Source organism: Chrysemys picta, chromosome 11 (genome assembly GCF_011386835.1).
Source record: "Chrysemys picta bellii isolate R12L10 chromosome 11, ASM1138683v2, whole genome shotgun sequence".
Lineage (NCBI taxonomy): Eukaryota > Metazoa > Chordata > Testudines > Emydidae > Chrysemys > Chrysemys picta.
The window spans coordinates 75,314,547-75,341,283 of record NC_088801.1 but is presented as its reverse complement, the minus strand read 5'-3'; the positions used below and the strand labels follow the sequence as shown (position 1 = coordinate 75,341,283).

The 26,737-nt window shown below is 40.3% G+C and overlaps 1 protein-coding gene across 2 annotated transcripts in view; it reads left to right on the top strand.

Moving 5' to 3' along the window:
* The window catches only part of UBE2F (ubiquitin conjugating enzyme E2 F (putative)), a 136,700-nt gene that overhangs the window by 62,392 nt on the left and 47,571 nt on the right, over positions 1-26,737 (top strand). For both annotated transcript variants that reach the window (XM_065562221.1, XM_065562220.1), the window contains one exon: positions 10,168-10,225. In XM_065562221.1, coding sequence (XP_065418293.1) covers positions 10,168-10,225 — 58 coding nt within the window. The remainder of the gene's footprint in view (positions 1-10,167; positions 10,226-26,737) is intronic.

Genomic DNA, 26,737 nt, shown 5'->3' with positions numbered 1-26,737 from the left:
GAATGGGCCACGGGATGGATCACTTGATGATTACCAGTTCTGTTCATTCCCTCTGGGGTACCTGGCATTGGCCACTGTCAGAAGACAGGATACTGGGCTAGATGGACCTTTGGTCTGACCTAGTAATGGCCGTTCCTGTGTTCTTAACTATCCACAATGACTCCAACATCTTTCTTGAGTTGTAACAGCTAGTTTATACCCCCATCATTTTGTACGTACACTTGGGATTATGTTTTCCAATATGCATCTTATAGGAAACCATTCCATAATAAGACCCAAAAAACATGTAAAACTCACCTTAATAAATTTTATAAAGATTTGGGTTAGGAAAACTTAGAAATATTTTGAGGATTACTATGTTTTACTGAAATATTGAATAGCCTTCTTCATTGTGATGTTACCTCCATTGATGCCAGCTTCTGACGTATTTCAGGAACCCTCACAAATATATAATTTGTGGTTTGTTTCATGCTCCAATATACCCTTTTCTTGAACCTCTGCTGTACATTTCTGATTTTTCTATTTGATCTCATCCACTTACTTTGTTGACCATTATTATTAATTGATACATTATATCAGAATGTCTGAGCCTGGAGATAGACAACACCCCAAGATTTTACTGTGTTTTGCATTTGCTTTTTCTGTTGTGGAATCAAGTGGTCAACATTGTTGAAAGTGGTTCTTTTTTTCCCCCTTGAAATTGAATCTGATCTTAGCTTGAGAAACATTCCTTCCAATGCTGAAAGGAAAATATCTCGATTTTTACAGAAACTCTAAACTGTTCTGTCGACAAAGAAGGTGTTCTTTTACATGAAGTGAATCTTTTCTGAGGCTGATCTCTCAATCATATTTGTTTACTGCTGTAGAATGTAATTATTTTATAAGAGGTTTTTTTTTTTGCAAATTCTTTTTATATACTGTATATAAAGAAAGCTGTGCACACTTTCTTCACCCTGGAAGGATGAACAACCAGACAACAGAGTGGTTCAATCTGAACACTGACATATAACAGGGCTGTATTTTATCTTTATTTTATTGTTTGGCATTCCCATGGTCTGGATACTGTAGAAGTATATTAGCAACACAAACAGTGGTATAGCATGGGTAAATGACAAATGCCTAGAAGACCTAGACTTTGCTGATATTGCATTACTGAGTGACATCTCCGAATAGTTACAAAGACAGCCCATCAAAAACCTCAGACCATGTAGGGCTTAGAATTAGCGATGGTAAAACAAACATCCTTGAAACCCAGACATCAAGTACTAACATCAGATTAGAATGCAAAAATATCAAGGAACAGTTCATCTATCTGGGCAGCACCATATTGGCCAATGGAGACCTCAAGAAGGAAGTGACCTCAATGGTAGAAAAGGCATCCATAGCATTTACTAAACTTAACAACATATAGAAATCAGATATATAGCACCAGAACAAAATGGAAATTTTTCAATTCAAATGTAATCTGTGCTAACATACGAGAGCTAGAGATGTTATACTGAAAACTAGATGCTTTTGAAAATAAGTGCCTATGAAAGATTTTGGGCATTGGTTGGAAAAACGTCATTACCAATGAAGAGATCTAAGAAATCACCAATCAGCGGCTTGTTTCCACCCTCAGAAGAAAGTACTAGACATTTTGGGGACATGTACTCCAGATGCCAACACACAGACTCCCACATGAAGTTGTCAAGTGGAAACCAACTAGTGTGGGGAAACGAGGGCACCCAAAAGAAATCTTAAGAGGAATCTTTAGCAGGGAGGGCAGAACAGTCAATCTCAATACCATAGAACAGATAGACGCTGTAGCAAATGACAGAGGAATGGAAGAGACTAGTTTACCTCCATGTGCCAGTGTGAGCCTGGAAAAGACGTGATGTAAATATATGCACTTTATTGCTGCCAGATATCTATAGATAATTCTGAAAGTTAGTGAGTGCTTAGGACAGTGGTGGGCAAACTATGACCCACGGGCCGGATCCGGACCATCAGGTGCCCACGGGGATTGCCACCCCCGTGGTGCCGTGGGCCCTGTGCCACAGCTGGAAGCGGCCGGCACCACGTCCCTGCGGCCCCTGGGGACGGGGGGCAGAGGGTTCCACACGCTGCCCTCCCCTGTGAGTACCTCCCCCCACAGCTCCCATTGGCCAGGAACAGGGAACTGCGGCCAATGGGAGCTTCGAGGGAGGTACCCGCAGGGAAGGGCAGCGCATGGAGCCCTCTGCCCCCCCTCCCCAGGGGCCACAGGGACATGGTGCCAGCTGCTTCCACGAGTGGTGCGGGGCTAGAGAAGGCAGGGAGCCCACCTTAGCCCTGCTGCCACTCCACGTAAGCGGCACCGTGCGGAGCCTGCATCCCAAACCCCTTCCCTGAGCTCCCTCTCGCACCTCAACCCCATGCCCTGAGTCCCCTGCCGCACCCCGCACCATCCTGCATCCCAACTCCTTGCCCTGGCCCCCCTTGTACGCCCTCCTGCACCCCAACCCCCTGCCCTGAGCCCCTTCCTGCACAAGGAAAAACAGATAAGTGTGATACAGAAAATAAAATATGCCATTTTAAATTTAAAAATTCCAAATACACCTCTACCCCGATATAACGCTGTCCTCGGGAGCCAAAAAAACCTTACCGCATTATAGGTGAAACCGCATTATATCGAACTTGCTTTGATCCGCTGGAGTGCCCTGCCCCCCCGCCCTCCGGGAACACTGCTTTACAGCGTTCTATCCGAATTCGTGTTATATTGGGTCGTGTTATATCGGGGTAGAGGTGTATTAAGATGTGGCCATGGGAGTTTCAACTCCTCTGTGACTGGATGGTCTGGCTTTATATTCTAGGAAGGGTCACAAATTTAGACAAAGGAAATTGGAGTATTTTCTTATCTTCCTCCCCCTGCACTCTTTGCGAAGGACCTGCCTGTTTGTAATCTACTTATTCCTGAGCAGCACGGTCTCTCTTTCAGTCCGCATCCCCTGCAACCTGAAATTACATCTCGGTCAGTGACCCAGCCTGCTCTCATCCCGAGTCCTGATGAGTCTGCAGACATGGTTCACCCTACACCCTTTGTGTTCCCTTTCCACTTCACTTTCTCCTGTTGCTCTTCGCAAGCATTCAGGTGTTTACCAGAGCAGCTCTGTCTCTGTTATTGTAATTACACATATGCAGTACCTGAGTGTTAATTGTATGTATAAGAGAGCGTTGGAAAGTTATCCTATAGAAATGTGGCCAGAAGACTGTGGAGGCAGGAGATAGGAGGTGTACTCACTAGGAATGTCTGCTTCCAGCTATTAAACTTACTGTTCACTGTATTGTTAACTTTTTAAAGTTAAGTGCATACCGTTGGTGTTTGTTCAGCAAGAAGATACTAAACATCATGCCTGGAAGGAAAGCTTGGTTTGGGCAAATCTGAAAGGAATTGCGAAGGGCTTGTCTACTAGTATACTAGTGTGAAGGTTCCGAAGCGTATAACTTATTCCCCCAAATTAATTACCTCAACCAAACTAGAGGTTATACAGATTTAACTTTTTTTCTTAAAAACAATTGCCCCTAACCAAAATAGTTACATTGGTACAAAAATTGTATGTAGATCATGGTTTAGTCTATTCCTCAGAGCTTTGAGTAACATATTGGAACTAGTTTCAGAGTGGTAGCCGTGTTAGTCTGTATCAGCAAAAACAACAAGGAGTCCTTGTGGCAGTAGAGGTATAAATACACAGCACCTCCTACTGATACTCACATTTTCTTGGGGAGGGATAGCTCAGTGGTTTGAGCATTGGCCTGCTAAACCCAGGGTTGTCAGTTCAATCCTTGAGAGGGCCATTTAGGGAATCTGGGGCAAAAATCTGTCTGGGGATGGGTCCTGCTTTGAGCAGGGGGTTGGACTAGATGACCTCCTGAGGTCCCTTCCAACCCTGACATTCTGTGATTCTGTGAACTGTTTGAAATGGGCCACCTTGATTACATTGAACTCATTAACACTACAAAAGTGATTTTTTCCTCCCTTCTTGTCAACTATTGAGAATAACCCACTTCCACCTTAATTGAATTGGTTCGTTAGCACTGACCCCCCCACATTGGTAAGGCAACTCCCATCTTTTCATATGCTGTGTATTTATACCTCTCTACTGTATTTTCCACTCCATGCATTTGATTAAGTGGGTTTTAGCTCACGAAAGTTTATGCCCAAATAAATTTGTTAGTCTCTAAGGTGCCACAAGGGCTCCTCATTGTTTTTATTGCAACTAGTTTCTGACAGTTGTGTATTCTAAGCTACTGTATCTGCGCTTTTATTTAGTTCAGGAATTTGGTTTTCCTGCAAGAGTTGATGACCTCACCAGTTGGTAAAAAGCAGCAAATCCCTCCACTACAGCCTTTAAGTGCTTCTTTTGCCATCATCTAAGGAAAAACACAATCTTGAATGTTAAGTCTTGGCAGATATGGTAAACGGAGGAGCTGTTTTTTTCAATTGTTTAAAAATCCATATGTATTTTGTAGTATGTGTACACGTTACTGATATAGAGGCTTAAATAGATTTGAAAAGCTTTTCCAAATCATTTTCACAGAAAAAGCTTTCTCACGTGTAATATAGCACACTTAAGGGTTTGAACAAGACCAGATCTGCGACTTGATTCCAGAGCATCACAAAAAAAGGCTTTTTGGATATTTATTTTATTTATTTATATAGTTTAATAATAATAATAGACACCTATAGAAGGTTCTAGGTGGCTAAGATGTAATTAATACTACAATAAAATCCCAACAGCATTAAAATAATCAATTCAAACAGGATCTCAGCCAGCTAATTACTTACCAAAAAACCAACCTCCTTTCTTCTCTTACCATTCTGGAAGGCTACCCTCCACTATATCCAAACCCCTGTCAAACGGCTGTCTTTTGCAGCTTGTCCGGAAGGTCACTAAATTAGTTTATTTGGGGGGGGGGGGGGGGGCGAAATGGGAAGTCCAGAGAAAGCTCCATGGGGGGGGAGCATTGGTTTGAGCATTGGCGTTGAGTTCAATCCTTGAGGGGGCCATTTAGGGATCTGGGGCAAAAATCTGTCTGGGGATGGGTCCTGCTTTGAGCAGGGGGCTGGACAAGAAGACCTCCTGAGGTCCTTCCAACCCTGATATTCTATGATTCATAGTCACAAAGACTTCAGAGAGAACACCCTCCCACCAGGTCTCCCCTTCCCCCTCTGCTACCCCAACCTTTTAATATAGCGAAGGGGAATCAACTCAGTGGGACTTTCTAACCAGAGATGTACTCATTCACACCCACTCTTGCTTATTCAGATCTTCTTCACATAGTCACTCCCTCTCAGTTCTTTCACCATGGTCCCTTTCTCTTGTACTTCCCTGTCCCTTCCCCTCATGCTGCCCCATTTACCTCACCACAATACTTACACTGGTGCCAGATGTGGACTGGGGGATGTGAGAACAGATTTTTTCACCACTCTTAGGACTGTGACAGGAAAGGGGGGGTACCAGTGGGATAGTGACTTTTTCCCCCCCCCAAAGAAATAATCTGGACCAGTTGCCAACCTTGTCCCCTCCCCCAGTGTATTCTTTACCCTGTCCTCTATAGGCCTCTGATTTTTATTTTTCTTCCCCACGTCTTGTTTCAGACCTTCTCCTATTTCTCCATTCTCTCTTCTTCTCTATGCTTTGTCCCTTGTCCTTTGGGTTTTTTCTTTTTGTCACTCTCCTCCTGCTCTCCTCACCTTCTCTGTCCCTTCATTTCTCCTTTCCTCATCCTTCTATCTTAGCTCTTAAATGCTCGCTTGGTCTCCAGTCCTTCCCCAGTTCTGTCATCCTCCTTTTGGGGCCCAGAGTGGCCTAAAGTGCCCTCTCCTGGCCCTTGGCCTTAGAGTAGCTTTTGTGGGATGAAACATCCCTGGAGCAGCCCAAATAGCCGCTTGGCACCTGCTTTCTGCTGCTTTGCACCTTGCCACTAGAAGTTGGGTTACACTTTGAGTCTCTCTCTCCCTCTTCTCCCCCCCCCCCCCCCCGGCCTTTGGAGGAAGTATAAACTCCAAGCACCCCAGTTAAATATGGTGATAGAGAGGCCTCAGTTCTGAAGGTGTAGGGGGAGTGGCAGTTTGGGAAGCCTGGTTGGAAGTTCTCTGCCTGCCTAGATTCAGGCAAAGCAGGGAATTTAAAAGTTTTCATATGTATCAGCTTCATGCTCCATGCTCTGTCACTGCATCAGGGAGAGCAAATGGAGTCAAGATCAAAGTTGCCACTCTGCGGGCTGGAAAGGAGATCTGTGTAAGATCAGCCAGATATTTGTGTGTGCCGTCAGAGGTGTGAACCGTGGCCAGGACTGATGTGGGGCTTTATATGTGACCAGTGAATCAGCCTAGTTTGAAATTTGAAAACTGGCAAGTTTTTGCTGTTCTTTTTCAGTCATTCTAATTATTTGCGTGAAATTTCTTTTTGAAAATCATTCAGTAACTCAAAGCACATTTTCAGCTAGATCCAACTTCAATCTCATGAAAGCTTTCTTGAGAGGCAGTGCTCCAGGGGATAAGGTGCTGACCTAGGAGTCAAGAGGCTGGGTCCTTTTCCTGGCTATGCCATTTACCTGCTGTGTGACCTTGGGCAAGTTGCTTCCTCTCCCAGAACCTCCATTTCTCCATCTATAAAATGGGTCTCGTGATCCTTGCAGCCCTTTGTTAAAGCACTTTGAGATCTATAGAGTTATAGTGTTAAGTACTTTTATGCTTTTTATATGTAAATTTATTTAATCCTGACTTTAAATCACTGTAAATTATCTGAACAGGTTTAGAGATTGTCATAGTTTTAAGCCAGAATTGGTCACCAGATCAACCTTGTCTGACCTCCTGTGTATCAGCACCACCACCGAGCACCGGTACACTAAACCCAACAACCGAAATTGGACCAAAGTTTGACAGTCCACAGGAGACTAGACTTTTTAAGTGCCACAGCCAGAGAATAGGGGGAATTGAGATGCAACAGTGCCTGAGGTCCCGCAGACAAATAATTAAATGAGATTATAGCAAGATAATCCTCAAGTGACCTGCACCCGCACAATGCAGAGGAAGGCGGAAAAAAACTAATCTCTATGCCAATCAGACCTGGGGGGAAATTCCTTCTTGACCCCATACATGGTGATCTGTTTAGACCCTGAGCATGTGAGCAAGGACCAGCCAGCCAAGCACCTGTTGAACAGGATACTTGGTGCCACATCCAAGCCCCAGCCCACCAATGAATTCTATTGCGTTAATTTAGCAAAGTTTTATGAGGGCAGCAGCACTAAAATCAAGCTAAAAATACCATTATCCTTTACGTACTCATAAAAATCCTTTTTCAGATCATTCATACTTTACTTTCCTGCTATAAGAATATACTCCTGGGGGAATTCTGCACCACTACGTAATGCAGAATTTGGTCAGAATTAATGCTCCCTGCAGAACTCTTTTTTTCTGCAGAATTTGTGATTTCCACCAAAATGCTTCCTTTTGGAGGAAATCACAAATTTCAGCCACCCGGGCATGGCGGTACTGCAGAAGAACCTCAGAGTTACAAACACCAGAGTTACGAACTGACCAGTCAACCCCACACCTCCTTTGGAACCAGACGTATGCAATCAGGCAGCAGCAGAGACAGAAAAAATAAAGCAAATACAATACAGTGCTGTGTTAAACGTAAACTACTAAAAAAAAAAAGGAAAAGCAGCATTTTTCTTCATAGTAAAGTTTCAAAGCTGTATTAAGTCAACGTTCAGTTGTAAACTTTTGAAAGAACAACCATAACGTTTTGCTCAGAGTTATGAACATTTCAGCATTATGAACAATCTCCATTCCCAAGGTGTTTGTAACTCTCAGATTCTACTGTAGTTCACTGTGTTGTTGAAGTAAATCTTGAATCGTGGTGATAGTTGAAAATTTTCTCTTTATCAGGGCATAGCCATGAGACTAGCATTAAGGCAACAGAAGGATGAAGATAATTAGTTGAGTAGCACAGCTAGCAAGGATTCATGTTGCCTGGTGTCATTACTAATGAATTTTAGGGAAAACATAGGGCATTTTATTACAGGTTAATTTCCTAATACTGCATAGCTATCCTTAGAATACTGGCTAATCACATAGTGATTTCATTGTTATTACCATATAGGAAAGCTTTGATTACTGAATCATATTATTTATGCGGTCAACTCTAATTTAGGGGTTTTTGGGGGGGGAGGAGGATTCTTTTTAAGATTTTGTTGTGGATTAGTTATGGATGACACTAGAGGTAGCTAAAATATGGCAAAATAAAACACCAGTTCAGTAAAACCCCTTGAAGTGAAAAGTAGAAAGGTATCTGTAGCAAGATGGTAGTAAATTGGCAACACTTTTTATTGCCAAGTAGGCATGGGGCACTAGCCTTTTATTTCTGCAGATATGAGGCCTGGTCTACATCTAAAAATTAGATAGACCTAGCTACATTGCTCAGGACTGTGAAAAATGTTGTGCCTTGTGCAACATAGTTAGATTGACCTAACCTGGTGTAGATTCAACTAGGTCAACTGAAAAAGGCATCTCAGAGAGGAGATTAACTACATTGGTAGAAGAACCGCTTCCATTGATGTGCCACTATAGTACAGACTTGCCCTGAGTGAAAATTTATTCTGTTCACAAATGAAAGCGCATTTACTCTTATCCTAATCTCTATTTGAGTACATCACATAATTGCCAAATAGTCTGGCACAATTAAGAGGTGTCCAGGTGTTTTCAACAAAAGGCTAAAAATTAATCTAAAAATCTGTTCAACTGTTTTTCCTAATTATTCATCTTAAAACTAGGTGAAGTATTTAAATAATGGACTTCAGTACTAAACAAAAATGTACAGTTTGCACAGATTAATCTCTTCTACACATTATATGTAGGTATAGCAGAATCCAGCCATATGTAATTCATATAGCCGTTTCCACGTAAATTCACATGGATTAGGTACATTGTGTGGGTTTTAGCACAAGTAACTCGTAAGGAATTCCTTTTATTCCCCATTAACCAGTGTTTCTCAGCCGGAAAATGAGACAACTATGCTCTGGGATCCACACTGACGGCATCTTTACTTCCAAGTGGAGTTAAGGTGTTGGGTTTGATTTGTAAAGCCTTAAAATGGCTTGGGTCCTCGTCTCTTGCAATATCGCTTCTTTATTCCAACCACGGTGCTACTGTTGATCAGCTGAGGCCTGAAGATGCAGATTGCTTGGCATAAAAGAGGAGGCGCGTCCAACAAGGGATTGTAATTCATTGGACCTTTACCTGGATTTTTTCACCTGGGTTTGACACACACTCATAGTTCAAAATTATGGCTATTGCAAAATTCTAATTTTTAAATTTTAGACAAACTTAAAAATAGTCAGGTCTTTCCTATTCCTGATCAACAGAGGCACTGAAAATGAAGCTCTTTCAACATAAGGAATGCCGCTACTGGCAAAATACATCTCCCCTTCCCCTGCCTTACCAGAAGCTGGGAATGGGTGACGGGATAGATCACTTGATGATGACCTGTTCTGTTCATTCCCTCTGGGGCACCTGGCATTGGCCACTGTCGGTAGACAGGATACTGGGCTAGATGGACCTTTGGTCTGACCCAGTATGGCCGCTCTTATGTTCTCATGAAATAGCCTACATTTTGGTGATTCTCAGGGTGCTCTGCAAGCCCCACCGATTCACCCAGGCTATAGGTGAGAGGGACATACTAGAAACTGCTTGTTTGTGTGTATGTCTCTGTGTACAGCAGTTAAGAAGGTACGTTGTTAGGCTTGTTATCTCATTTGTTATATCTATACATGCTTGATTATATTTTTGTTTTCAGTTCTGTAAACCCCTGGATTTTTTTAAAGTTCCTTATTTTCAATTATGCTGTGAAGATCAGGAGTTCTAAAATGAAATTGAAAGAACAGTTAGTTTGGGGGCGTTTCCCCCTTTTGTCATTTTTATATGAATTTTAACAGCTCAAAATACTTCATATAATACAAAAAAAAGTGTAATTTCTGCATCCCAAGAGAAACCAATATTTCCTAATTTTCCGAGGGATATAAAAGTTTAGTGTTCTGATTTTTTGTGAAGAGATTGCGGTCAATGAAGTTTTAAGTAAGCTTAACTGCTTCTCGGTTTCAGATTGTATTGTATAATGTATGCCTCCTTGTCTGTTCCAGTTTATTGAGAGAACATTCAATTGATGGCACTGGCTGGGCTCCAACTAGAACATTAAAGGTACCATTTCTTTTTTAGCTATAAAAATCTGTTTTGATGTAGTTACCTTTTGAACAGTTCATGTTTATAAAATATACGCTTTGCCAGGTTTGGGGAACAGTATTGATGTTTCTATAAAAGTTAGTTTAATATTTTTGCCTTCAGAAGAGCCTCAGTGCCTCATTTATTAAAACATGAAGATCTTTTTTTAGTACTTAACACTGTTTCTTTTCTCTGCCTTATAATCAGAATATTAATTTTAACTTTATTTGTTAAAACTCATTAGCGTAGCTGTATAGACAAATGTGGATATAAAATAAAAACCAATGCTTTGGCAAACTAAAAAGCTAGTCATAATATATCTATATTGTCTTGTAAACTGACTCTTTGCTACTAATGAAGAAACTTCATCCCATCTGCTTTAATGTTAGGCTCTTTTAGTGAGTTCTCTGTACTCTTGAACTTATATTTATAGGGCAACATTTTACCTGCTGAAAGACTGGTTAATAGTAAGGGTTGATCCTGCAAAACCCTATTCATGTGAATAGCCCTTCAATGAAATTCAGATTTTTGGTATTGTCTACATGGAGACTTGGTGCTCAATAAGCCAGGATGTAAATCTCCAGTGTACTAGCTTGCTGAGCACTGTGGACACTGCTGTCACTGACTAAAACATCCATGGTGCACTTTGACGTTATACGGTTTGAGACTGTCAGTAGAAGAAGTTTCTGAAGAGGTGGATCAGTTAAATATCTAGCTATTATCTTCAAAGTAGATAGACTCCAGTAAAAAGAAGATGTAGTGCGCAGATTTTGTTCATGTCAATACCTATTCAGGAAACTTGTTTCACCTTAGTGTTAGGAACAGTAAGCAACACAAAATTGCCATATTTGGGTATTGCACAATCAGAGCATGATCTGCTCCGGTAATAGGCCATGTGGGGAACAAGCTGCATCCCAGCAACATAATAGCCACAAACTAGAAAGCTAGAACTAAGGACAGGTTTGGGGGTGGGGTTGAGAGAGAATCTCCCTACCAATAAACCGTTCATGTGCAATGTAATTGAACATATTTTATGTAATCTTATCACTGTTGTGGATACTACAAGACACACACAAGTTGTGTAAATACACCTCTACCCCGATATAACGCTGTCCTCGGGAGCCAAAAAATCTTACCGCGTTATAGGTGAAACTGCGTTATATCGAACTTGCTTTGATCCTCTGGAGTGCACAACCCTGCTGCTCCCCTCACCACCCCCTGGAGCGCTGCTTTACTGCATTATATCCGAATTCGTGTTGTATCGGGTTGCGTTATATCAGGGTAGAGATGTACATGTAAATAAGGACTGTGCTTGTGAAGCAGACACAATAGACAGTAAACTATAGCGCTCGTGCTATAAAATAATCACAATAATATATTTGGCAGATTGGAATTTGATTTTGAAAGCTTAAAATTATTTTTTAATTTTTAACATACCCTATTTTCTCTCCGTTTTTTAAAGAAAATAGATGAAGTTCTCTTCATGACGCCTCAATCTGATTAATCATGGTTGGCTAGCTGGAGACATCAGCCCACACAGTGCTAGTGTCAGCAGTATCTGCATGCACTTTTTAGTATATTCCTGTTTTCACTACATACACCCCCAAAGTTGTCCTAGAAATCAACCTTGGGCAAAAAAAATCATTGGATATGTAACTCCAGGCTCCAGCTTAATTTATGAACAATTTCTCCTCTTCTCTTCTGAGTTTTGCAACTTACATTCTTAGAACATCTAATAAATCTTTCACCGTATAACTTGTATGAGAATAAGCACATGAGCTGGCAAACGTGATTTTTATCAATATTTAAGGTCTGATTGGCCCATTACATTTTTTTAACCTTGACCTCCATCCAAACAGGCTTTGTTGTGTCATCCAAAAGACCAATATTTTCCTGCTGGCTCAATATTTTCTTGCCCATATTGCCCCCTCCTTTTGCTTTGTTGTATCTATTATTATTATTTTATTTATTATTCCAACAATTTTATTAGTCTGTCAGTTTCTTGATTTAATCAACTCTGTCACTATGCCTCCTTCTTGTTTCTTGGGGCTTGTCTTCACATACAGAGCTACAATGGCGCAGCAGCAGCGCTTTAGTGAAAAGTTACTATGACAACAGGAGAGCTTCTCCTGTTGGCGTAGTTAATCCACCTTCCTGAGAAGTGGTAGCTACGTTGACAGGAGAAGCTCTACCCAGGGGGCGGATGGATGGGGAGTTATGTCTGTATAACTGCGTCGCTAAGGGGTGTTTATTTTTCACACCTCTGAGCAATATAGTTATAGCGATATAAGTCTGTATTGTAGACCTGGTCTCTGTAGCCTTGTGTTTTTAGTAGATCTGTAAATGGTCAGGCTGCCACCATTACAAAACTGTTCCTTTCAGATGCCATCATAGAGACTACTACTCAAACCCTTGTCACCTTGAGATTAAACTGTTGCAACACACATTGGGCCACACTTAAGATTACAAGGAAGCTTTGGCTCATGCTCATTGGCTATATAATGTTTTTCTCAGACATGTTTTGAGATCCATGCCGTTGGTTGCTGGATGGAGGTTAATGTGTTGTTTATGACATAAGGATGAAGTTGTTAGGACCCTGGCATGCCAGAGTGATTTGTCATACACCAATTGTGATCAGAGGCATTAGAGCTAAAACCCTGTAGTAAGAGAGAGGAGGTTGCTGACATCTCCTTCAAGAAGGGTTCTTGACCATACAATTCCTTTCCCTCAGAGCCTGTATTTATTGACCTCCAAAGCATTCTGCAAAGCATTTTTCTTGGGTCTTTTAGGAGCGGTAGGATGAGAACTTCAGATAGGGACCATTTGTATTTAATTGTCCTTGTCCAGTGACTGTAGAGGCCGGTATAAATTCTGTCTCCCTACTTCTTAACTCATCCATTTCCCTTCTCGGTTGGATCACCCTTATGTTTTGTTTTGTAGCATCTGGTTGGGCATGATTAGTTCCATAGAGTGAGTATCTATAATCTCACATTTGGTAGACTCAGAATATTGGCTACCCTTATTATTGGTGAAATTGGTCTTTCTACCTCTTACCAATTTAAAAAAAAACAAAAACTTGCCGTGTGAATGTTTTTCATAAGCACTGAAATTTAGCATTCAACAAAAGAAAGGAACCAGGTAGTTTTTCTAATACCTTTAAAGAAAAAAATAGTTAAATCATTTCCCCAGTTTCTGTAGAGGATGAAGATCTGTTGGGATACACAATACTAAATGGTGTCATTGTCAGGGTGCTGTTTTAGAGCTAAGAAATCACTATACATTTCCCTGAAGATCTTCTCTTCATCTACCTATAAGCTTAACATAAAGCCTTTTATTCTTCTATTTTTGCATGTTTTTCTTCTAAAATGTTTTCTGTGTTGAAGCAATTTTTCCTTCAGTTCTTTCTCACTTGTCACACAGTTGTGCGTGATGTCAAAATATCTTGAAGAGCAAAGAAATTTCATAAATAAATGTATTTTAGCTTCAGCAGTTGTTCAGGATAATTGTGATAGATTTCAATAAGACCTGCATGTCGGATTTCAAAATTAGACCCTGAATGGGAGCATAGTAAATTCATTCTTCTCTTCAATACAGAACTGGCTTTAAAAAGTAAGTGCTGAGGCTGAAATAGCCACTTTGGTAATGGCAAATGCTTGTAGCTTGTTTTTTGGATATGAAGTGTGACTACATAAAAATCCAGTGACTGATTAATCCTTTCCCCTCTAATTATTTGTGGTCCATCCAATTAGTATACACAAAACGAGTACATCGTTTGAAATACAAATATTTGATTTTGTGTATCAAAGGAGAAAAAATGTTCTGTGTAAGGAGTCCTGGTGTGGATTTCTGTGTGGCCAAGGATCAGTCGCTTAAGCTCTCCAGCTGAGTTTCTGCATCTGTAAAACCAATATTATGCCTCCTTGCCTGCCTCACAGGGATTTTGTGGCTAAATTTTTCAGTGTTTGTAAAAGAGATCCTTGGATGGATCTATATAAACTCGAATTATATTCTTTGTTAAACACATGGAAGTGGTGTGTGTGTGTGTGTGTGTGTGTGTGTGTGTGTGTGTGTGTGTGTGTGTGTGTGTGTGTGTGTAAATTGTGTTAGTAGTATTCAAAAACACAATGGTTATTGCATATGTACTATCTGTATACTAGGTATATAGTATAAACTGGAAAAAATGAGTGTAGTTGTGAGCTGTATGTAAAACTGTAGTCGTGATGATAAATTTAATTTATTGTCACCATTCTTTCTTCACTCTGACCACTAATCCATCTCCCAAAACTTATCCTAATGTTCCAAACTCCTGAGCGTCTTCAAACAACTGCCATTTTGTAAAACCCAGTCTGCCATATCAGTGGTACGTTCTGTGTTCTCTTCCTTCAAAATGTAGAATCTTCCTCCAACATTTCACTGATTTCTTGTGCAAGACAGGTAATATTCAGTCATTTACCAGTGACTAATTTAGAGTTCAGTATCTCATATTGGAGTCAGGACTGGTGATTTGTAGGTAGCCTAGTTTTGCAGGTGGAGGGGTCCCGAATCACCCAATATAATTTTTCAGTCCCACCTAAAACACGGCTTTTTCTGAAAAAATGGTGCATTTTCAGATTACAAGATTGTACTATAAAGGTTTTATTTATAATATAGCCGTCTTGAATTTACCCTGATAAAACCTTTAAAATGCACCACACTAGCATGTATATTCCAGATGTGTGTTTGTTTATACTGACTGAAAATATTACTGTTCATATGGATCCACAAATAACAGCAAAGTGCTAGTACTTTTTTGAAAGACAATTCTGTTTCAGAACAAGTGACTAAAATCCATTGCCTCATCCTCTATATCCTTGTGGTGGCAGCAGAGAACTCTTATGTACAAATATATAGGGGGAAATGCTTTAAAATAGGGTTGTGATAAAATATTAAACATGTTTTCTTTATCATTAATTGGATAGCCACTTGTACAGGCATTTAAATTATGCTTTCTTTAAATTTTCTGAAACACTTGTGTCAAATACTTCATTAAGTTCTCCTTTGATTAAATATGCTCTGACAGAATATAGTATTTTCAGTCAGAAACTCCCAGACAACTTTAAATTCATCATTCCATCATTTTATTGCACTCATTTCAGTTAATGTCTTAGATTCTTCTCATTTTCATGGTTGGGGGTTCTACATATGTCACTCTATCCTGAAGATCAACCCATTCTTTTTTTACTTGATACACCCTCCCCTGTATCTTCAGCGCCCCATAATTTGACAATCCTCATTCTGACAAAGAGGACACTTCTTTGAGAACTTCTCAACACAACTTCTTAACTCACCATAAGTATTTATCTTTTAACAATATGATGTGTTTGGTCCAAAGGCACAACGTGCGCTACTTTCCCAGCTTTCATAGCAAAGGGAGAAGATTAAACAACATGGGCTTGGACTAAACGACGAGCTCTTGTATGGCAGGTTACTGTGTCCAAACAATGGTCCAGCCTAAAGTTGGACCCTGGATAATATACCATTGGTGTTCAGTACTCGTATGGAAGTGATGAGACAGGAGAAGGGTCTCCAGTTTATACCATGGCCATCTTGAGACAAAAGGAACACGCAAACCCTTCAGAATACTCAAGAAATTCATGTGTTAAGACATACAGTTGAGTTGTAATGTGCTTATAAAATGTTTTTCTTCTTTATTGGATTATAACTTTTAAAGAAATATGTGTGTCTGGTACTTGACACCATTTGTGGAGCTAAGTTTTTCAGACATCATTCCAAATTCTCCTTCCGTTCCTGAGGGGAGGATACTTCCTACCATGTTTTTCTGAGATATGCCCTAGTGTAAATGTCTGGAGGAACCTTGTCCATGATCAAATGGGACCTGATCAGTGTCAGAATCTCCATATGTGAGACTTCATAGTTTGTGTCTGGGAAAGCAACTCCTTTACATAGCATAAATGTTCTTAAAACATGAAGAAAGCAATATGTTGTGCCTGTGGATGCACATAGCTCCCATTGAAATCCATGACATTTATCTTCATCCAAGGACAGACATTGGTCTCAAATGTCAAAAATGAAGACCTTTTCTAGAGTGCAAAGTCATAATGATTTTATTTGGGTTGTGCCATGTCTGAAGCTGCTGCAGAATTGTTAAAATGTCAACAGAAGAATGTTTTCTTAAAGCAGTGATTGTGTTCTTGCAAAGAAAATATTTCATGTAAGTTATACTGTTGTAAGGGGAAAATAACAAGACCAAAGAATTTTGAATTTGTTGGGGTACATACAAACTAACAGGCTTAGAATTAAGGAACATAGGAATTGCAATACTGTGTCAGACCAGTGGTCCATCTAGTTAGTATCTTGCTTCTGACAGTGACTAGTCCCATATATTTAAGAAGAAGGTGCTAGCATTAGAATCCTGGAATGGACAATTTTGAAATAACCTGCCATGGAAAAAGTTTCTTCTTAACCCAAGGAAGTTAGTGATTACTTTATACCCTTAGGCATGAGGGTTATATTCTTTAAGATTGAATCCTTTTTTGAATCCTAAATTCTGAGATATTATTCTATCTTGTACCAATGTGGTCCACAGATTAATTATGGATTGTATAACAAGTAATTGCCTTTTACCAGTTTTAAATTGTTCCTATTTCAGTTTGAGTCTCCCGCATTGTTCTTGGATTATGAGAAAGGGCAAATAGGAGTGCCTAATTTACATTCTGCATACCATTTATTATTTTATATACTTCTGACATGTACCCTGTTGTTCATCTTTGTTCTAAACTGAACAGTCCTAAACTTTCTGATCTCTTATAGTGAAGTTTTTCTGTGCCTCTAGTAATTTTTGAAGCCTGTGTCTGGATCCCTTCCATTTCTGCTAAAAAAATAATTTAAGACTGGGTGATCAAAACTTAAGTCTTCAAAATGAGGGGTATACAAATAATTTAATTCCATTATAACACTTGACATTTTTTCTCCCATTGAGCATGTATCTTATCTTAGTGATTAGTTATTTAGAACCCAGAAATATGTATGAATAATTCATATTATCGCTCCAGTGTGCATTTCCTTGCATTTGTCCACATTGAATTTCATCTGCCCTCTGCCTAGTTTAAGTAGGGCCCCTGATATTCTTCAGTCATTTCTAATAATACTAGTCTTGACTATGTTAAATAAAAAATAATTGTCATTACTGGCTATTACTTTAAAAAGTATAAGAAAAATGAGTTTTCATGTTTGTATATGTCAATGACTCCCTTATCAGTTCTGAAAGTCAAACTGTGTTCTTTCTGCCATTATAATCAGTAATAAACAATCTACAATTGGAAATTAATCAGTATGTGTTGATACACGAACCGTGAAAATACCCAAGGTACTTCCCATAGCTGTATTGACTCTGCAGTGCTAAAAGGAGTAAAGAGCATTAAAAACCTTTATTTTTAAAGAATGCATAGAGAACATTTGCAAGGATACTGAATGCTTCATTTACTGCTAAGTAAACCTACTTTGGGGGCACTATATTGGTTATATATGGACAATTGGGGGAATTAACTATTTCTGGAACTTTCACACTTCCAGTGAGGTGTGCGCTGTCTTGAATTTTTGCTTCAAATTATAGTAGGTTCCATTCTGAAGAGCTTCTTCTGTTACTTTAATGTCATTGACCTCAAGGAAGGTTGAGAGCAGGAATGAAATCAATGGAGATTACAAGAAGGAAATCCCATATTAGGCTTTAGACTCGTGATCTTAGACCCGAAAAATAGTGGCAATTCTTCAGTAATTATTTTCCTATGACTTTCCTTTTGGATTACCTTTTCGTCCTGGAGGATGTATTCCTTAATCTAAAATCATAGTCACTCAACAGACTGTACCTAAGTTCTGTTGGGAGTAGTGGCAACTTAAAATAATTGGAAAAAAATTCAAAAGCAGATGTAAATGAATTTAATATGAAAATAATCAGCATTCTGTATTCAGTATCAGTATTGATTCTTTCATGTTGATTTCAATCTAATCTGTTTTTGAATGTTTTCTATTTTTTGTGGCTATAGAAATGTCTGCATATATTTGTTTTGTAACAGCTTTCCAAGGGAGATGGGATACTGTGAGAGCAGTTGTAGCAGGGAGGGGAAGATAAAGGCTTTATTCTGAGAGGAAGGCAAAACTGAAGGCTTCACCGTTGTGAAGAACAGTATGAAGGTCAGATCTTGTTACTAAGGAGTACAAAGTAATAAAGTCTAACCTAGGCAGCAGTCCTGCCTTTGCATGGACATTGATTCAGTGTCTAACTCCTTCTATGACTCTATTGCACACAAATCTACACTAACAGAACATTATTAAGATTGCAAGGTCAAGCACTCAAAAGTTAGTAAATGCCATAATTAAGATTGCATGTGCAGCATTAATTCGTCTTCCTTGTGCATATGCATTGTGATATAATCTTTAACTACATGATCCCATACAGTTTTTTCCAGAGTCCCTGCCTCATGCAGTGCACAGGATGGAGTTGCTCAGAGGAGGAATCGGGTTGTATAGTAAAGACAATTGTTTTCTGTGGGACCCTGTCTCATTTGTTGCAGAGGTTGGAAGGTGTGTAGTGAATTAAAGAGACGACTGTTGGAAGAAAAAGGGGTATTTTCATGGTTAAGGCAGTTGAAAGCTGCTCTGGAGAATTTTATTCTACCCCTGCCTCAGAGTTGCCATGTGATGCTAAGGAAGTCACTTAAACCAAACATCTCACAAGTGGTAACTGTGTATTCCTCATTTTCGGGTGCCTAGCTCGAGGCCCTGGAGCCTGATTTACAGCAACGCTGAGCACTCGCAGCTGAAGTCAATGAGAGCTGTGCTTTGAACCTACAAAGTGCTATACAATGCGAAGTGCGCTGAAAAATCTGGTTTTAGGCATCTCAAATTGGGCAGCCAAAATGAGCGGATACTTTTGATGTTAGTCTTTCTGTGCCTTAGATCCCAATCTGTAAAATGGGGATAAAACCACCTCAGTTCACAGGAGTCTTGTGAAAATAGATTAATTCATGTTTGTAAAGTGGTGAGTGCCATAGAAAAGCCCATGAGGCAATTAATACTATCTTCAGAGCAGGGTTTGAAAAGCATAAAGTAAATAAGGCCTAGGGGCACACATTGAACAATTAGGATAAAACAAAATATTGAATAACTGCTCATTAATTGAGTACTGTCCATATTGTGCACTGAATGAGGTAGGGGTCCTGTGGGTAAAAATAATACATGATTGTGTAATTAAAGACTGTTTAATAATGCAGACACACAAGGGGGGGTGAATTAAGGTTGCACAGGCAATCAAAAGATTGCTTGATTTTGCAACCTTACCATTCTTTTCACATATATTTTTGTGTGTGTTTCCCAGGTATTTAAAAAAGCAAGCTGAGAAAACAAATTCAATCATGTGGTATAGGGGTGTCGATTAATCTCAGTTAACTCACACGATTAACTAAAAAAAAATAATCGCGATTTATCGCAGTTTTAATCGTACTGTTAAACAATAGAATACCAATTGAAATTCATTAAATATTTTGGATGTTTTTCTACATATTCAAATATATTGATTTCAATTACAACACAGAATGCAAAGTGTGCAGTGCTCACTTTATATTATTTTTGATTGCAAACATTTTCACTGTAAAAATTATAAACAAAAGAAACAAAAGAGGAAGCACATCTTCTGGAATGGTGGTTGAAGCATGAAGGGACATATGAATCTTTAGTACCTCTGGCACATAAATATCTTGCAACGCTAGCTACAACAGTGTCATGCGAACGCCTGTTCTCACTTTCAGGTAACATTGTAAACAAGAAGTGGACAGCAGCATCTCCTGCAAATATAAGCAAACTTGTTTGTCTGAGCGATTGGCTGAACAAGAAGTAGGACTGAATGGACTTGTAGGTGAGGAAGGAATCATAAGGGATTTTTTGCTGTTAAAAATCGAAGTCTACTGAGCATGTGTGAATTGTGATTTTTTTTTTTCCCCAAAAGCTTAAATTTAGCCAAATTTGGATGGATTTTCACAGGTACGACAAAGGGCACTTCCCTAATACAGAGGCCACTCCCTGCCAAATTTCAAGGCCCTGCTCCAAAGCACGGGGTCACTAGACCATTTCAAAGAAAATGTCTCATGATTTTTTTTTTAACATGGACAAAACAAGATATTTTCCCCTAAATCTCATTCTTGGAAACAGTTGAAGCATTTTTGGCCAAAATTGTATGGATTTAAAAAATAAATAAATAAAATACAGACACAGACACCAACATGGAAAATTTCAACCCAAATGTTCAGTTTGGCAAAGATATAAGCAACTGAAAACAGTGTATTGCAATGGGAAGTGGAGGGTAACCTTAATAATAGGTGGTGCTACAAGCCCTGCCTATATATCGCTGTAGAATCTTTGTTACTGCCAAAGAAAGAAAGTCAGTGTGTATGCTGGTGGTGATCTGCCCAGCCAGCGTGTGGGAGTCTTCAGAGCTATCAATAGCAAGTAGTGAACTTACTGCTGAGTCATATCTCACACGAAAGGATTATGAGATTTGCAATAATGAGAGCCTAGTTTTTTAATTTACTTGCAAATTTTCTATTGCTTAGCACATCTGATAATTCTTCCTTCTCTGTATGCGGAGGTTGTTTTCAGTTACTCCGATAGCTGATCCGAAAGTTCAGGCTTCAAAAGAAGGGGAGTTCAGTGAACTGGGTCTGATGTCATTGCTTGCGATTGACAACTTTGACGATTGCCTTGAGATGGCAGGCCTGATTAAAAGCTACATGTTAATAGTTCCTGACATGTTATTTGAGAGATTAAAATTGCTGGTAAATGGGATGGAGAGGGGAACGATATTCTGCCCCCTTCTTCAAGAATGTTTTTTTCTTAGCTGGTTCTCCTCCTTACTCTCCTTTCCCCCAGGGGAGAGGTCATTGCATCTCTTTCTCGTGTGTGTAGGGGGAATTAGGGGGGAGGTATTGTGTGTCGTCACATAGGGCCTGTTGGCACCCATGCCACCAGTAATTCCCCAATTTTATTGGGTTGAGTGCATTCCTGGTACTTGCAGGTAGAGCAAATAAAACGCAGGTCAGTAAGTTTAGTATGTGTAGCAGTGAGGAAGATTCTTACACTGCCAGGCATATCAGAAAGCTGTTTTTGTATGTCCAAATATAGTAGCTAAACTCTCTAGCTATTAGAATGGGTTTCATGATTCCATGACAGTAATGTTAATATTTTTTAAATGTATAGGAATAGGTAGCCTTAATGTTTAGAAGAGAAGTGTAAATCTTAAGCATAAAATTCATGCTTGAAATGATCTGTAATTTATCATTTTGTGAAGGCAACAGCTTGAGGCAGGATAACAGAGTAGTTAAACATATTATTTTTTCTGGTGTGTGTGACACCCCCAGGCTGCAGTCTGGACCGTGGAGCCACTGTGACCCCTTTAACTCTCCCGCCCAGGCTGTCTCCTACACTGATATGCTAGTGAACAACAAGCTACTTCAGGCTCTGTTCTCTCAGCCATCAGCATGCAGAGGCACACCCAGCAACGTACACGATGGCTCTCTCAGCCACTCATGAACTGTATATAGGGAGATGCCCTCGAATTCCCCCATCCCCAGCCTTGCACCCCAGAAATGTGGTCTTGCACTGCTCAAGATCCCTTGATCAGAGTAAGCTCACTAATTAGTTTGTCACATCATCAACGGGTATGAATATGCACCAACCTTTGTAACCTGAGTGTAGTAAGTGAAGGCAACATAGTAAAGGCCTAATGAAGGCCCAGTATGAGGCCTGAACCAAACTAAAGTAATGGTCAAGGCTTTGCTAGCATAGAAAGCAAAGTTAAGCTGTGAGCAAAAGGCAGGCCCTGCTCACAGAAGTTGGCAAGGAAAGGGCTGATGTTGCAGAAATACATATTCATTTAGCATAGTTACAGTATAAACATGGTACCAAGACATACCATACGGGAACATTCCACAGATAACATGGAACAGACCGACCCATCCCAATGACAGGGGCAAAAGGGTAAAATGATGGATAGAGATGTTTTGATCGAACCAACAGGTACAAGGTGCGAGGCGGCCCCTTACTGCATAGAGGGGTTGTACCTTGCTACGTAGAGGGGTTGCACCTCAATACGTCAGGAATGATGTGTAACTTGTTTGTACCTGTGTATAAGAATGTGTCCCTGGGGTGGTGTCTTTGTCCGGCCACGGGGGCAGTGGAAAGTCCCGCCACTGAGCCGGGTCCTTGCCAAGAGGCACTTTTCTCGTAGTATGCCCTGATTGAGGCTCAGAAACCTACAGGGAACTGCAATTGTGTCCGAGATCGCAATAAACCTGGCCGAGGTGCCTTTGTATCTTAGTAGACTCTGTGGTTATTGGGGATTCTCGTCGGGTCTGCTGTGTCAGCTATCTGCGCAGAGCTGGGGCAGCACACAGAGGGAACACAAGCACGCAGCCGAGTGATATCAACAGGAGAAAGCAGAAGCACCACACCGGTAGCCTCTGACAACACTGAGTAGACTTCAAATACTTCTATTATCTATAAAACAATGGCTTTATACCTCAGTATCCTGTCATCTATAATATATACTGCCTGGTGTAATTCTGTGCAACATTTTGCATCACTAATTTTAATAAAAATATTTGTTTGCATTGGATACATTTATAAATATGAATTGAGTTGCCCCAACTATTTTAACAAAATGTTTACTATTTTGAGCCCTTATTGATGGTACTAGTAGAATGACATCTATCAGATCCCTGCAATTGTTTTTAAACCAGATTTTACCCATTGTCTTCTATACCAATATAGCCTTGATTATATTTACATTAGATTCTTATTTAAGATAACCTTTCTGTTCCATTTACTAGACATGGCTACATTTCATAAATTGATTCCAGAGATGAACAATTAGACATAACAAATCTCATTTAAAGTAGACTAAAGAAAAACCTATGCCAACTCTACCAGTAAACAATGCATTTAAAAAGCCAGGCTGTGGTCTGGACTATTTTTAGTAAAGATAAATGCAATACAGTTTCATGGTTTCATTTTTATATATTTGTCAGGATTATATTTTGCTCTATTGTATCCTAGAGTACAGCGGAGGATGATTCTGTGTTTGCAGCAGAGCAGCAAAACTTTTGTATGGTTGTGATTGGACAGTCCTTCAGTGTAGCGATTTGAACACCTTACATAACTAGTCCGACCAATACACTCAACTTCTGTTTTATTGTTGAGATGAGCCAATAGAACTAATTTAATTACCGTGAGACCAAGAGCTGTTTATAGCCAAATGGCCCTTGGTCACCTCAGGCACATGGCTCCTGAGCGGTGTTGGATGGGGCTATAAAATTAGGCTTTCAAAAAGCTCACCACATTTGTCCCTGCATATCTGAGAATACTCTTGAGCTACTCCTTATCGGGAAGACATACTCTAGAAAACCAAATGTCTTCTGGCCAAAGAGAACCAGCCCATGCCACCACATTCACCAGGTGCGATTCACATCAACTGAGGACCTATTTTTTTTCTTTTTACTACTGTTGTCATAAACTATACTTTCACTTTGAGTCTGATATTTCTCCTTTATCTAGTCTCAAGACTGGGGGTTTAAGTGCACTGTTTTGATTTCTATAGCGTAACTGCATTACAGACTTTTTGAGGGAGTGACTTTCATTTTTTAAACTTTATGGGAAAACTAGCGTATAGTGTTGTTGGTCCCAGGATATGAGAGACAGAGTGCACCCATCTTGTGTCTCTGGAAAATTAGTGACAGAACATTTAGTTGTTGTTGGGGTTTTTTTTGTTTTTTGTTTTTTTTTTAAATAAATATGACCTTTAATAATTCCTGCTTCATAAGAAATGTGCAAAAACATAGCCTGTTTCTTTTAACTGCTTCTTGCAGATTCTCTTTTTTTGAGTGGCAGTAATTATTGCTCCCAGACATGTAAAAGACATTTCATGAGGATGGCAAACTACACTAGAAGAATTGAATGAAGCCATTCCTGTTTTCCAAAACTCGTTGGTAATACTTTCTGAATACAGAATTCTTTAGTGGGAGTATATTCCTGTTGACTAGTCTCATGGGGACCTTGCATTTAGTTTTCATTATCATTGTAGTGTTGTTCATTCTGAAGCTAGTTCAGAAATCCGGTGGGAGCGGTGGTTTATAAAAGAGTCTGCTATGCTGTTATGTAACTGTGGGGACAAATATCAAGGGTTCCAGTAAGAAGAAAGTATGTTATTTTGTATGCTCGCTGTTACAGATTTGGAGCTTGTGACGTGCATGGCTGACTGTATCTCCGAAACGGAAACAGACCTTGTTTACTGCTTCTGAAATTCTTCGGAAACCTTCAAATATTACTTTGGAGCAGTGGTCTCCAACCTTTTTAAGCACAAGATCACTTTCTGAATTTAAGTGCAACCCAGGATCTACCCCGCCCCACTCACTCCATTCAACCCCCTCCCCCCCGTCACTCGCTCTTCCCAACCCTTACTCACTTTCACCAGGCTGGAGCAGGGGGTTGGGGTGCGGGTTCTGCGCTGGGGTCAAGGGGTTCGGAGTGTGCAAGGGGGCTCTGGGCTGAGCCTGGGACAAGGGATTGGGGTGCAAGAGGGGGTGAGGGGTGTAAGTTCTGGGAGGGAGTTTGGATGCAGGAGGGGGCTCAGGGCTGGAGTAGGGGGTAGTGGTGTGGGAGCGGGGTTGGAGTGCTGGCTCCAGGCAGGGGCTCAGTGCTGGTGCAGGAAGAGGTACAGGGTGCTGGCACTGAGAGGGGGCTCAGGGCTAGGGCAGGAGGTTGGGGGGCGGGATCCTGCCAGCACTTACCTCGGGTGGCTCCCGGTGGACAGTGCAGCAGGTCTAAGGCAGGCTTCCTGCCTGCCCTGGCCGCATGCCACTCCCGGAAGATACCAGAATGTCCCTGCAGCCCCTGGAGGGGGGCACATGTCTCCATGCACTGCCCCTTCCTGTAGGCACTGCCTCCGCAGCTCCCATTGGCCGCAGTTTCCCATTCCCAGCCAATGGGAGCTGCGGGGGCAGTGCCTACGGAGCAGCACGTGGAGACACTCCCCTTTCTCCCCAACGCAGGGACGTGCCGGCCGCTTCCGGGAGTGGTGTGGGGCCAGGGCAGGCACGGAACCTGCCTTAACCCTGCTGCGCGACTGGACTTTTAGCGGCCAGAGACTGTGACCAATTGGCAGAGGCTCCGTCATCGATCAGTCGATCGCAATATACCGGTTGGTGACAACTAGTTTGGAGGGAAGAAAGTAAATGAGCATAGGAGGAATTGTTTCCCAGTCTTTCTTCCTCCTTTCATGCTAAATAAAGTATTTTATACTAATATTTTAAATACTCTGTAATCTAGATAAATATAAAGAGACTGATGCACACCTTAAGTAAATTGCTTTCTTTAGGTTAGTAAGTAATAAAAATACTATTTTAAATAAATACTAAGGTTGCAGTGTCAAGCACTAATAAATGTCTACTAAGCATGTGCAAATAGATTTTTACTGTTGATCACTACTCTAGTTTAAAAAAAAAAAAAAGTAACAGGAGAAGTCTCTGTGTGTGAATATGACTGTATTTCCTTTTCTTGATTCCAAGTGATAGATATTTTACCAAATGTCTTGTCAAACATATGTTAGCAACAAGATGCAAAGATCTCAGTCTTCAGTATAATTAACTAGAGTCTATTAGGTAAGAAGTACTCCTTAATAGTTTTCTTTAGGGAGTTTCCATGGTGTAGTTCTTTAGCTGCTTTTGTCTGACTTTTTTAATTAAATAAATCGTTAAATACATTTTGCGTATAAAAGGAAAATCTTACTTGGTAATTTACATTTTTACACTCTGAAAAACACTATGTATTTAATCTTTCAGACATCTGAAAACATAGTTATACAAGTCAAAGGCAACGTTTCAAAGGCATAATTTTGGTGTAGGTTTGATAGCAGATTGTGAAATGGGTGTGAGTTACCTACTTGCTAAGGTTGACGACTAGAACAGAAGTAGGTCTTCCTAACAAATGAGATGCTTTAAAATTCTTTAATCTCAGGAGAAACTATTTCACAAGCAGCACTTTGTATTTTAAGTCACTATTGCTAAATTTGAAAGGGAGGCATTTTGGAGTTGCAATTTTTTCCTTATTTGGGGTGGCATAAATAAATCTGTAGGGCGTTTTTGGTTTTTTCAAAGTAATGATTTTTAGACCCAACACAACTATGAAACAATGTGACAGGGCAAAGAGAGAGAGAGAGAGATCTTCATCAATCAACCTTTGTACTGACATGTTGATCTTCTGATGTGCCTTATGTTGGATTCACCATGCTTTGGCCCAAACAATTGCAGCAGTAAGTGATGGTCACGCTCTTGGTCAGCATACCAGGGACTGCACCATTGACTCCCCCGAGCTACAGCACTCTGCAGGGGCTCATCTTACATTGTTTGTTTTACTTTCTTAATTTTGATTTATATGCAAACAAAGTTT